The following is a 14630-nucleotide window of genomic DNA, read 5'->3' as shown; positions in this document are numbered from 1 at the left end:
ATAGTGAAATCACCCTCTTACAAATTTCCTATTCTTTTGGACTTGGTAAAATCTATGCTCTTCTTACATTTGCAACCTGCTACACATCTGTACAGGATTTTATTGCAAAAGAAACTATTGTTCCCAAATGGAACTGAAAGCTACAGAAGCCATCTGTGGATCACACAGAGCTGTCTTCTTTGGATCTTAAACTGATAGTCGGGTTAATGATGGGATTTCCTTTTAAAGCATCTCAAATATAGTATTACTTGGTTGAACCATCACAAGATGAAAGTCTACCTGCCAATGAGATTATCTGAAATCTAATCCACACTGTCCGCAACTGCCATTGTGCTATCAACCTGACATTAAGGAGGGGCAATTATCTCCCGATGCTCCAAGTTAGTTTGAGGTCATTTAATAGCTGTGCGATTTGTTGCTGCAACACCAGTGATAGTCATTTTGAAATTTGTAAATGCCTGTGGCAGATGGGAGCAAGCCTGGCTTTTAACCTTTGTACCTCAACCACCAACAATATTAATGTAGACAAAAATGCTGGAGAAACTCAGCGGGTGAGGCAGCATTTTGGAGCGAAGGAAATAGGCAACGTTTCGGGACGAGACCCTTCTTCAGACTGATGTGAGGGTGGGGCGGGCGGGAAGAAGAAACATTGCCTTTTCTCAGCTCTCCCTCAGCCCACTGTCTCCGCCTCTTCCGAAGGGTCTCGACTCAAAACAATTGAGGGGACCAGCTCAAGATCAAAGATCATAGAGCTGAGCGGGTCAGCGGGTGATGGATAACTGGACAGCGGGCAGTGGAGCTTACTCCTGTGTCAGCGCGAACAGGGGACCAATTGAGGTTACTCGCACTGACATGCACTGACATATGGAGTAAGCTCCACCACCCGCTGTCCTGTTATCCATCGCCCGCTGACCAGCTCTTGAGCTGGTTGCTGGCATGATCCCCGACCCCCTTCTTCTCAATTCTCCTGCCCTCCCCGCAGCTTTACTCCAGGCCAGACTCCCCACACGCTGTGAAAGGAACTCCCCCCCCCCCCGGCAGCACTGTCCTATTACAGCCTCTTCCCATTCAGCTGCTAGCAATGAGGGATAGACTTGGCTATCCCTCAGTACAGCAACATCGTTCTTGATGTTGCTGTACTGAGGGATAGCCAAGTCTATCTTTCTTGGCTAACAACCTAACCTTCGGCCTCCAAGATGCAGGTACATTTTCGTGCCTTATTTTTAGGTAAAAAATAGCGTCTTCATTGCCGGGAAATACGGTATTTAAAAACATATAGCTCAAAGAAATCTACTTCCCAAATTATTTGCACACGAACTCCATTCTTCTCTCTTTGTTTCTTAAGATACTCTTAAGATAATGACAATCCATGTTTGAAAAACCCGTCAAGAAACTTGCGCTGCGCATGGGCAGTACACAGTCCACGGTGCAAAGGCAGAATTTCAGCTGCCTTCAGCTCCCCTTGAAATTGACGGCTTGAAGCAGCGTCGATGGCACGTGAGCAGCACAGACCTTCGCGTATTACGTGTACTGCGCATGAAAGGCACGGAGAATTATGCCTACCTAAGAGATCGATTCTCCCATGCCTTTACTATTTATATTTAATAATTATCATTTTATAATTTTAGTCGGGGTAGGCACTGCCTACCTTGCCTACCCTGACGGCACGTGCCTGGTTTCCACAATGTATGATTGGATAACCGTATGACTCTTGTTGGTGGAAATCTAGAGATGGGCAATAAATGCCAATTATTCCAGCCACAACCGATAATCGAATTAATAAAACAATAGACATAGTTACAAAAAGCTGGAGTAACTCAGCGGGACAGGGAGCATCTCTGGAGAGAAGGAATGGGTAACGTTTTGGGTCGAGACCCTCCTTCAGATTCTGCAGTTTCTTCCTACAGAATAGACATAATCTTCTTCAGACTAATCTAGTAATAAACAGACATCGCTATCAATCCTGAGATGCTTTAGAAGATTCGGGACTAACATTTGCAGTTGCTTGTTTCTCCATCCTAGACAATATACATGTTTTTAATTTAATTACTAGGCCAAGTGGGACCCGTTGGGTCCCTGTCATATGGGAGGCCTGGTCCTCCAACGCAACTCATTCCCCTAAAGCAATATTCCACCACTCATCTGTTCCCCCAAAGCAACCCGTTCCCCCAACGCAATATTCCACCACTCACCCATAGCCCCCGACTGCGCAGTAGCGGCTCATGTCCTCTTATCCCCAGCACTCCCTCCCCCTCCTCTTCACCCTCCCTCTCTTTAAACTTTAAAAAATTGACTTTTCACTTTTAAAAAATCCAATTGCACTTGCTGCCAGGACTCGGGGTCCTGTGATTTGCATTGTAACGTACAGGGCCAGCAAGTGCAATTGATTTTTTACAGTGAAAAGTTAAGTAGGCAGTTTATGTAAATGAGATCCTATTGTGACATCATAGCTGCTAACTGCAACTTCAAGTAATTTTTCGTAAAGTTTTAAATGTGAATAACTTGTAAAATATACCATCAATCTGAACACAACTTGACACAACACGCCACAGGACAATGGTGAGTAAGGTGGTCCATTGTAGTGCTATTTTTTACCATTTTGGTTTAATTCAGTGCATGACTCACAGAAAGACACGCAGACACGCAGGACCCATTGGGTCCCTGTCACACGGGAGGACTGATCCCCAAATGCAATATTCCACCTCTCACCCATAGCCTCCAACTGCGCAGGCGTGGCCGACGGGTTCCCGTTGTGATACCTGAGATCCCCGTTGTGACACGAGTCATGGCAACCCTCCCCAACTACGCCTCGCCATTTCTCTTCCTACCCCTATCCTCCTCCATTCCCCATCATCTCCCAACACTCCCTCCCCTTCACCCTCCCTCTTCTCTCCCCTCTCCTCCTCCCCTCCTCCACTCCCTTCCTCACTTCTCCCTCCCTCTTCTTTCCCCTACCCTTAGTCACTCCCTCCCTCCCTCCATAACCCCTCTCCCATCCCTACCCCCCTCTCCCTCTATCTCCCTGCTTCCCCACTCCTCCCCTCTCCCGTAATCCCACTCCCTCACTAAACACAATGTTTAAATAACATTTCTCCTTGTCCCCTCTCCTTACAACAGTATAACAAATCTCTCATTGCACTGGGTGGAACACTGTTGATGAGCAGTTTGTGTAAATGAGCTCCCATTGTGACGTCATAGCTGCTAACTGCCACTGCAGCTTGAAGTGATTTTTTTCTCAAACTGGATTTTGTAAAGTTAAAAATGTGAACAACTTGTAATATATGACATCAATCTGAACAAAACTTGATTAAAAAAACACACCACAAGACAATTGTGAGTAAGGTGGTCTAAAAATTGTGGTGGTATTGTGTACCGTTTTGGCGTAGTTCCGGGAGCACATGGGCAGGCACTTAGACAGAATCACAAACAAGATGAGAGTTTTAGTGATATAGATATAGATAGAGATAGATAGATATAGATAAAGATAGATAGATATAGATATATAGATAGATATAGATAGATACGCATTGCCATTAATATTTATCTACTGTGGAATAATATTCACCTAATGCTTTTGTGTCTATCTTCGGTTATGTAAGCTCTGTCTGAAAGTGTCCCTTAAATTTGGAGTTTCTGTAACTTGAGTTTTGAGTCACTTTTTGCCATTATCTGTAACATGAACTATGATGGTGATTCATCAGTATGGAGAAGCTTCAGTTTCAAATTTTTAAAGTTGATTTCCTTCAAAAGTCTAACGAGCATATTGACTTTTTTTATGAAACGAAGGAGAAATGATATATGAAGGAGCAGCATGGTGACGCAGCTGGTAGAGCTGCTGCTTCACAGCGCCAGAGACCCGGGTTAGATCCTGTTATCTCTGTGGAGTTTGCATGTTATCCCTGTGACCGTATGGACGACCTCCTGCTGCTCCAGTTTCCTCCCACATTCCAAAGACGTGCGGATTTGTAGGTTACTTGTCCCATGAAAATATTCCCTAGTGTGTAGGGAGTGTGTGCAAAACTGGGATAACATAATGTTCTGTTCTGTTTAGTTTATTGTCACGTGTAAAGAAACATAGTGAAAAGCTTTGGCTGTGTGCTATCCAGTCAGCAGTACATGATTACAATCGAGCCATCACAGTGAACAGGTGATTGATGGACTCAGTGGTTTGAAGGGTCTGTTTCTACGCTGTGCCTTTCAATCAATCAATCTTACTTTAATGTTAGAAAGCATGCCACTTGCCTGGGAAACAGACATCGCTATCAATCCTGAGATGCTTCGGAACCAGCATCTGCAGTTGCTTGTTTCTACATTCTAGACAATATACATGTTTTTATTTAATTTATATGCATTGCCATTAATATTTATCTATTGTGGAATAATATTCACCTAATGCTTCCGCCCCACAAACCCTCACCCTGCAGCGGGAAGGCTGCCAGATTTGGAAAATGCACATGGTTAAAGGTTCAGATGGACTGGGCATTCAGATCACAGGAGGCCGGGGATCCAAACGTTCTCCCCATGGCATCATCATTACATCTGTGGAAGAAGGAGGATCAGCACAAAGGTAATTAGTAGCATGTCACATACAAGACTAAGTTGTCAATTGATTGATACATGAGCATGCTGCTGTAATACTTATTGGATTGTCCATTTCAAAATATGTACAAAACTGTTTACGAGAAAACACAGTAAATTTACTTTATGTTTTGCAACATAATTGTGATGTGATTTTGTTTTCTGAGGCAATTAGAATCCTCAACGTGTGTATTGTGGTATTTATGTAGTATCTTTCATAACATCAGGACAACCTCGACAACCAAAAAGGTACAATTAAAAGTAGTGACTCATTAATTGAAGAAACATAGCAGGCAGTTATTGCACTGAGGTTCCAACGGTTTGCATTGATCAGATAAATAGATGCAGCTTTCAGAATGCAAACTAATTAATGTTTAGTCAGTGGTACAAAGGCATTACAGCTGGTTTATTTGAAGCATTAATTGTGGCATTCAGCCTATACTATTCATTGACTGAACGTATCAGCAATGGCCAATCTTATTAATGGCTAGCAACAGTTAAACTTACCCTGCAAACCTTAAAGAGAGATGGGTGGAGCAGGTCGTACATTTAGTGGGGAAGACCTTTGTGAATAGGTCCCGAGTTAAGCGCAAATGTCTTGCATGAATTTCCTTGCTGCTGCTCAAAGAGGGAATGTTCCCAGAACACCCAGCCCTGGCCAGGGAATCATTTGAACTTATTTATCCGCACTGTTGTCTCACAAGGATCTTTTCAGTTCAGAGATCTTCTTCTTGCGAATGAAACATAAACCAAAGGAATAGTTACATCTCAAGCCGGGTGTTGAGCAGCCAGGTTGTTGTCCCTGCGTCAATGTCTGCCAGGCCCTGAGCTCCATTTGGTGGGTGGTATAGCGGGCACCCAGAGATGACATGGTTGGCTGTCTTGTTCTGCTCCGCATTCACAGGCTGGGCTCTGTCGGAGCCCCCGTCTCCACATGCTGGCATTGAAACGCCCAACTCCAGTACGAGGTCTGTTGAGCTTCACCCATGCTCCTCTGGGGAGGTCAGACGCTGGACAGCTTTTATCTGGTGAAGAGATGTAGCTGTGTAATGGAGATGAGGTTGCCTTCCACTCCTGTGACCACTTGGTGGCTATCCAATGTGCTTTTGTCTCAGTTGGCTGGATGGATGCTAGGAGTTGTTTTCCATGTGGAGCAAAGGGGTGACGGGACTTCAGTCGGGGTGGCCTCTGCTCTCTGCTGATAGCCTGATGGAGGAAGTGATCTGGGTCCACGGTACGATGAGATAGTGCCAGAGTTGCTGCTTGCCTTCAGATCCCTGCAGGTGGAATGCCTGCAAGTATAGGGAGCTGAAGCCAATTAATCTTTGCAGTGTGGGAGAAAAACGAAGATCTCAGAGAAAACCCATGTGATCACGGTAGAACGTACAAACACCGTACAGACTCCATCCATCTCCGTAGTTGGGATCGAATCCAGGTCTCCGGCGCCGCTGATTATACAAATCTTAACCCTTCCCCCCCCCCCCCCCCCCCCCACCCATATTTCATTTACATGTTGCCCATCAGCCGCTTGATTGCACACTTTCCATTTATATATGCCCATTAATGAAGCCCAGCTCTGCCTAAAACCAACTGTATCTAATTTGTCAAAGTACTTTATTATTGTCTGAACCTAAGCTGAGCTTTGGATCACATATCTGGGTAGCACAGCGGTAGAGTTGCTGGCTTCCAGCACCAGAAACCCGGTTTCGACCCTGACTATAGGAACATTTTTGTAGTTTTAGAGATACTGTGCGGAAACAGTCCCTTCATCCCACTGAGTCCGCACTGACCAGCGATCCCTGTACATTAACACTATCCTACACATACTAGGGACAATTTGCACTTATACCAAGCCAATTTACCTACAAACCTATACGTCTTTTGGAGAAAACCAAAGATCTCGGAGAAAACCCATGTACGCAGTCACGGGGAGAACAAAACCCAACGTTCAAACTACGTACGGACAGCACCCGTAGTCGGGATTGAATCCTGGTCTCTGGAGCTGCAAGCGCTGTAAGGCAACAACTCTACAACTCTGCCACTGTGCCACCATGCCGTCCCCGATGTACAATGCTATCTGTACGGAATTTATATGTTCTCTCTGTGACCGCATGGGTTTTCTCCGGGTGCTCTGGTTTCCTCCCACATTACAAAGATGTGCAGGTTTGTAGGTTAATTGGCTCCCGTAAATTGTCCCTAGTGTGTAGGATAGAACTAGTGTATGGGCGATCGTTGTCGACATGGACACGGTGTTCCCACGCTGTATCTGTAAACTATACGAAACCTAACTTTCTGTTCCATCACCAAATCTGTCAATTTGTGCCTCTGTCACATCTCTTGATTCCAACCCCGCCTAAGGTCATCTGTTGCTGAAACCATAATCCATGGCTTTGTTACCTCAGGCCTTGACTAGAGCGGCACATTCCCAGCTGGCCTCAAGTTCCATCCTCTATAAATGTAGAGAAATCCAGAATTCTGCTTCTCGTGTCCCAGCTTGCCTTGACTCCTGTTGGCTCCGCTCCTGTGCTTCTGTGTTTGCTGATGCAGTTAAACAATTGTTGGCAAACAAGACCTGCTGCTGCAATGCTTCTCCCTCTTGCAGTATCTTGTCTTGCAGTGTTCTCGTTGCACATTCTTCATTACAAGGGAATGCTTATTAATCCACCCCAGCGGGGAGTAAAAGGCTTACGCTTCAGCATTGACGTAAACAAAATGTTTTCCAGCACCTGTTGCACCACTCCCTGTAGACTTTTGTAACCTGAACCTATTGCAGAAAGCACCAGGGCAGGACTGAAAGAAAAGCAAAAAATATCTCAGAAGTATTTGAGATTTCTTTAAATAGCACTGATGGATGGGTCAAGATGATTAGCTGTCTTTATTTAGGAGAGGGATTTCACTGGAATATTGAGCTAAATGCCAATGTCCAAACATCAATTTGCACTGTAACAATGTTGTGATCAGCCCACTTTGCAAACTTCCCGCAGGAGTTTAGTGGGCATCTGCCAGATGGTATTGGCATGACTTTAGCAAAATCGTGCATACAAACTGCACATACCACCTTTGACCCATGAGAGGTCAAGCAATAGCCAAAAAAAGCAGGGACTCCTAAGTTAAATTTTAACCTCTTTCTCTTTTAATGATGTTATTTTAAGTGATAACATTGCTTCTGAAGTTTTAAATAGTGCCGCGTCCATTTGAAAAGGGCACACTTAGTCGGTTCAGCAATCCGTAACTAGAGCATTGATGCATCAGCGTGAGTAAGATTGAAATCTGTTTCAGATTCGTTCCCCCTGAGATTTGCAGACAACAGTTTTGATCTTATTCTGTTTTCATCCAGGAGATTAGTCATTACCTTGTAGTCAAGACAATCCATGAGAGTCAAACTGCTCTTTAAATCAAACAGGAAATCAATTAACAAGCTCACATTGACCTTTGCTAAATGCTTCAACTTTTCTTGGCTATTAAACAAAGGGTAACATGAAAAATATGATTGACAATGCAAATGTAACCAATGTCAATAGACAACAGGTGCTGGAGTAGGCCATTCGGCTCTTCAAACCAGCACTGCCATTCAATGTGATCATGGCTGATCATCCACAATCAGTACCCCGTTCCTGCCTTCTCCCCATATCCCCTGACTCCGCTACCTTTAAGAGCTCTATCTAACTCTCTCTTGAAAGCATCCAGTGAACTGGTCTCCACCTCCTTCTGAGGCAGAGAATTCTACAGACAAAACTTTCTGAATGAAAAAGTTTTTTCCTCATCTCCGTTCTAAATGGCTTATCCCTTATTCTTAAACAGTGGCCCCTGGTTCTGGACTCCCCCAACATCGGGAACATGTTTCCTGTCTCTAGCGTGTCCAATCCCTAAAGGCCCTGTCCAACTTGCGTGTCCTTGGCAGGCTAATCACGCGACCTCGTCGTCGCGTGGAGGCGCGACGGTCCCGCGAAGGTCGCGCGTGTCTTCATGCGTCCTCACAGCCGTCTGGAGCACGTGACGCCATTTGAAGATGGACACAAAATGCAGGAGTAACTCAGCGGGACCGGCAGCATCTCTGGAGAGAAGCAATGGGTGACGTTTCGGGTCGAGGCCCTTCTTCAGTCTGAAAGAACTCTGGAAGATTTGTAGTGTTTGATTTTCAGAACAGCATTATTCATTTAATTATTTGGACTTTTTAAAATCCTACTTTGTTTTTGTAATTAAAATATAGGAAATATTATAAATTCTCAGGTGTTCTAACCTGAGACATTACTACATAGCCTATTCCATCCAACTAAAGCCATCATTTTAACTTCAAGCTTCTCAAAAGAAAGCATTTATTTTCTATTATAACAATTCATTTTAACTGACAACATTTACAAAAAGTAAAAGAATGCAGTGAAAGTGTAGTCATATTATCAGCTTCGGCTGGTGAAGGACTCCAATAAAAGTTTGGAATTATTTAACCCACTGTGAAGCACTGATAGAATCTGCCAAATTTCTGAATTGAATGGGATGGTTTCTACCGCAGAGTGGAGCTCATTCATGCAACCCTTCATGTATTTCCTAGCCATAATCAAATTGTTCGAAGGTACACAAAAATGCTGGAGAAACTCAGCGGGTGCAGCAGCATCTATGGAGCGAAGGAAATAGGCAATGTTTCGGGCCGAAACGTTGCCTATTTCCTTCGCTCCATAGATGCTGCTGCACCCGCTGAGTTTCTCCAGCATTTTTGTGTACCTTCGATTTTCCAGCATCTGCAGTTCCTTCTTAATCAAATTGTTCGAGTTCACTGCCAATGCTGCCAAACCTGTTGGGATTAGAAAATTGCTTATCGTGTGATTAAGGATACAATGGAGATGCAGTGTGTAAAGAAATAGAACATAGAATATAGAACAGTGCAGCACAGAAACAGGCCCTTTGGTCCTCAATATTTGTGCCAATCGTGATGCCTAGTTAAACTGATCTCATCTGTATGTACATGATCCATATCCCTCTTTTCCATGCACTTCCATGTGCCTATCTAAAAGCCTCATTATCGTATCTGACTCCACCAACACCCCCTGGCAATGTGTTCCAGGCACCAGTACTCCCTGTGTACAAAAAAAACTTGCCCTGCACATTTCCATTAAATTTTCTCCCTCTTGCATTATAGCTATGCCCTCTAGTGTTGGACATTTCCACCCTGGGGGAAAAAGGTTCTGTCTATCTATGCCTCATCATTTTCTATACGTCTATCAACCTCCAAAATTCCAGAGAAAATAATCCAAGACTCTCTAACCTCTCTCTGTTGCTGAATCCCTCTAATCCAGGCAGCATTCCAAGACTATCTAACCTCTCTCTATAGCTGAATCCCTCTAATCCAGGCAGCATTCATAAACCTCCTCTACACCCCATCTAAAGCCTCCACATCTTTCCTATAATGGGGCAACCAGAACTGCAGACAATATCCTATCACAAGCCACCATAAATCCTTAATTTGAAAGGCAGAAATTTGGCATGTGGTGTATATAATATTATGCCAGAGACACGAGAGACTGCAGATGCTGGAATCGTAAGGGAAAAAAAAACAAAGGACTGGGGGAGCTCAATGGGTGAGACAGCATCTGATCAGTCAAAGTAGGGTCCCGACTCGAAACGTCACCTGTTTATCTCTTTCCACAGTTGCTGCTTGAACCGTTTGAGTTCCTCCAGCAGTCTGATTTTTGCACATAATATTAACTTGGGTTCAATGGGATCTTCAAATTTGTGATTTTCTGGGCCTCAGGAAACCTGACAACTAATCTTCGATGAGCACCACAGTTTAGCACAATGATGTGTTTTACAAGATCTTCAAGACCTTAGTACCATCATCTTAACTTCAAGCTTCTCAAAAGAAAGCATGTATTTTCTATTATAACAATTCATTTTAACTGACTGAACATTTACAAAAAGTAAAAGAATACAGTGAAAGTGTAGTCATATTATCAGCCTCGGCAGGTGAAGGACTCCAATAAAAGTTTGAAATTATTTAACCTACTGTGAACTGCACAAACTAGGGTGAATTTTGATTTTCAATTCAATCCAGTATACATCATTGTGAACAAGCGTAGCACAGCAGTAGAGTAGACAAAAAGCTGGAGAAACTCAGCGGGTGAGGCAGCATCTATGGAGCGAAGGAATAGGTGACGTTTCGGGTTGAGACCCTTCTGCAGACTGATATAGGGGTGGGAGGGGGGGGTGCAGAAAGAGGAAAGTAAGAGGCGGAGACAGTGGGCTGTGGGAGAACTGGGGAGGGGAGGGGAAGGAGGGAGAAAGCAGGGACTACCTGAAATTGGAGGTCAATGTTCATACCGCTGGGGTGTAAACTACCCAAACGAAATATGAGGTGCTGCTCCTCCAATTTGCGGTGGGACTCACTCTGGCCATGGAGGAGGCCCAGGACAGAAAGGTCAGATTCGTAATGGAAGGGGGGAGTTGAAGCGTTGAGCTACCGGGAGATCAGGTTGGTTAATGCGGACTGACCTTAGCTCTCCTGCAGCCCACTGTCCCCGCCTCTTCCTTTCCTCTCCCTGCCCCCCCCACATCAGTCTGAAGAGGGGTCTCGACCCAAAACGTCACCCATTCCTTCGCTCCATAGATGCTGCCTCACCTGCTGAGTTTCTCCAGCTTTTTGTCTACCTTCGAATTTTCCAGCATCTGCAGCTCTTTCTTAAACAGCAGTAGATTTGTTGCCTTACCGAGCCAGAGACCTGGGCTCGTTCCTGACTATGGGTGCTCTCTGTACGGAGTTTGTATGTTCTCCCTGTGACCGTGTGGGTTTGCTCTTGGTGCTCCGGTTTCCTCCCACATCCCAAACGTGCAGGCTTGTAAGTTAATTGGCTTCTGTAAATTGTCCCAAGTGTGTAGGATAGAACTAGTATACTGGTTATAGTGATCGACTCGGTGGGCCGAAGGGCCTGTTTTCACACTGTATCTCTAAACTAAACAAGGAGCCATGTGCAGCAAACTATTGCATGTTTTGTGCAAGGGTTGGGCAAAGCAATAAGAAGTTAAATGTCGGAGCCAAGATAGATAAAGGTCCAATCATTTCTTATGTAATTTCTTGATAAAATAATTTGCCGTTACTGTTTATTCAGAATAAATACAAAATTAGATTTTAAATATTTATAAAATGGTGAGAGGAAACAGTGACTCAGAGGAATGTGTCTGTAAACGTAGTTATGATACAGAGTTGTTGGTTGTTCCAGAGACGTGAATCTGAAAATCACCAAACAGCATCCGTGCACGCAGAAACAGTGTTAACATTTCAGGTTGCAGACCCTTCAACAGAACTGGGAAAGTGAAACAATTTTAAATTTAGTTGAGAGATACGGGTCAGAAATGGGCCCGAGAGATACAGTGCGTAAGCAGGCCCATCAGCCCACCGAGTCCGCACCGACCAGCGATCCCCACATGTTAACACTATCCTACACACACTAGGAACAATTTACATTTACACCAAGCCAATTAACCTACAAACCAGTAAGTCTTTGGAGTGTAGGAGGAAACCAAAGATCTCGTAGAAAACCCACAGAGTTCACGGGGAGAACGTACAAACACCGTACAGATAGCACCCGTAGTCGGGATCGAACCTGGGTCTCTGGTGCTGTATGGCCAACCCGTTGCAAAGAGGGCAGGGGGTTGCAGACTGAAGTGTTCTGCTAAATGGTGCTCATAAACTGGTCTCCTCTATTAACTATTCAAACTAAACCCAATGTCACCATGAGGAATAGGCACGAGGCAGCCCGAGGAATGATATTAAATTTGACAATTTCTGGTATTTATTTTCCATGTTTCTGTTAGATCTGACTAGTTCTGCTGTAAGAATATCTTTCCATTTTGCCTGAGATGGAGAATTTCAGCTATGACTGGACAGGTTGGTTCTTGTTTTTGGTGTGTAGATACCTGATTGAGGCATTCAAAATTACCAGGGGCACAGATAAGACCTGATAAGTTTATAACCAGAGGGCACAAGGTAAGAGGTTTAGAAGGTATTTGAGAGAGCTTTTTTTTCACTTAAAGAGCGCTAGAAATTCAGAGCCACTGCCATGGAGCAATCACAATATTTAAGAAGTGTTTAGATGAGCATTTAAAATTCCATGGCCTACAGGCTACGGGTCAAGTGCGAGAATGTGGGATAAGTATAGATAGGTATTTGGAATGGAATGGAATACTTTATTGTCACATGTGTCAAGGCACAGTGAAATTCTATGCTTGCATACCCAAAGTATGCAAATAAGTCGCCACATAAATTTGTTCTTCCCACGCCACCCCCCCCCCCCCCCCCCCCCCAGTGGTCTACCACGCCGGGTCCTCCATTGTTCTCCCCCCCCCCCCCCCCCCCCCGCCCCCCATGGTGACCCCTGACATCCCGTGGTGATGGTGACCCCCTGCGCACAGTAAGCTTAAAGGCCTGTTTCCTTGTCATATGATTCTGTATGTATTTAACTCGGTTACATATGTATAATGGCATCAGTTTTTTATTCCGCAGACACTACCTGTTCAGCAGGGCAATTCAGTGTTCTGTTTTGGTTTCAGGATTCAGCAACAGCTCTTAACTTGTCCATTTGTCTTCTCTCTGTCCAATTGCTCTTGTTAAGTTTTTTTTCAGATGTTTAGTATGTTTCTTCCACTCACGTCCCAGCTCACTCTTGGACCTTTGACCTTTTTCTGTGCATCAAGGCAAATTCCATGTATGTGTACATACTTGGCAAATAAACATTCATAAACTTATTCATTCATAGAAACATAGAAAATAGGTGCAGGAGGAGGCTATTCAGCCCTTCGTAAACTTCATATTTTGCTTCCCAATTTTGGTTTCCTTGACTTTCCCTTCTACTTTTGGGAATGTACCTTGTCTTGACCCAGAACACTCTCCATCATAAAGAATGCAATTTAATTTATTGTTTAAGTGGCAATCTTTATCTTTAGTCCAATTGCACGATCTTTTCTCCAACTATTGAAATTGATTCACTTCCTATTATATATGCTCATGGATTTCTTTTGATAGGGAGCTGTCTTATAACGGTCTTAAAACTAATTACTCTCTGACCGCTTTCATCTCAACTGTCCTTTATCCATCTCTAGAACCAAAAGCATAATGCTTCCTCATTAGTCCAGAAATATACAGAATGAATCATTTTGCGTGTGTATTTTGTAAATTCTTTATTCACCTTGGCTCGTGCAATTCCTTTTCTAAATTTCTATCTGGATAATTGAAATTTTTTGCTATTGTTGCATTACTTTCACATATTTTTCTGATGTGAGAGCACAGGTCTGTTGCTATCTGGAAGTGTATAGTAAGCAGCTTCTGTTTGAAAATCCAACCCAAACACATTTCTAGACATGTATCTTTAATGTCCACATTATAATCCTATCCGTTTGAATCCTACAACTCGATCATGTATCCATTCAATTTTCAGTCAATGTGCACAGTTAGTACCACAAATTGCATGATGGCTATTGCTGGAGGTGGCTGTTTGTTTTGCTTCTAAATGTTTTAAAAGGAAGCCTAAGTGTGGAAATGGTGCTTTCTCCAACCTCTAGATGTTCCAAAGTGACTCCAGTCAGTGCATTGTTTTTTGTGAATTAGTAGGGATACGATGATAGTTCACCAACTTCATTTGTTTGAAAGCATTGCTTTTTCATATTTCCTCCACCAGGGATGGAAGATTGAAATCTGGTGATGAGCTGCTAATGATTAATGGACATTCACTGGTTGGACTCTCACACCAAGAGGCAGTTGCCTTACTTCGGTCAGCAGCAGGACTTGTACAGCTTGTTGTTGCGAGCAGGGTATGTGTTTCATTGCTTCTTGCAGCTATCTAGACTACACTTCTTTCCACCCTGCTTCCTGTAAAGACTCCATCGTCTACTACCAATTCCTCCGTCTACGCCGCATCTGCGCCCAGGATGAGGTGTTCAATACCAGGGCATTGGAGATGTCCTCATTCTTTAGGATATAGAAAGGCTCTCACTCGGGTCTCCTCGATATCCCGCAGCTCCACTTACTCCCCCTCTTCCCATTCGTAACAAGGATAGAGTCCCCCTTG

General features: G+C 43.9%; 1 protein-coding gene across 4 annotated transcripts in view; it reads left to right on the top strand.

The window, feature by feature from the left end:
* Positions 1–14630, top strand: part of pdzd2 (PDZ domain containing 2) — a 376364-nt gene that overhangs the window by 228638 nt on the left and 133096 nt on the right. For all 4 annotated transcript variants that reach the window (XM_033031783.1, XM_033031770.1, XM_033031792.1 and 1 more), the window contains 2 exons: positions 4425–4567; positions 14241–14373. In XM_033031783.1, coding sequence (XP_032887674.1) covers positions 4425–4567; positions 14241–14373 — 276 coding nt within the window. The remainder of the gene's footprint in view (positions 1–4424; positions 4568–14240; positions 14374–14630) is intronic.

The sequence above is a fragment of the Amblyraja radiata genome, chromosome 1 (genome assembly GCF_010909765.2).
Source record: "Amblyraja radiata isolate CabotCenter1 chromosome 1, sAmbRad1.1.pri, whole genome shotgun sequence".
In the NCBI taxonomy this organism is placed as follows: domain Eukaryota; kingdom Metazoa; phylum Chordata; class Chondrichthyes; order Rajiformes; family Rajidae; genus Amblyraja; species Amblyraja radiata.
Note: the sequence above shows the minus strand (reverse complement) of the source record. Positions and strands in the feature narration are given on the sequence as shown.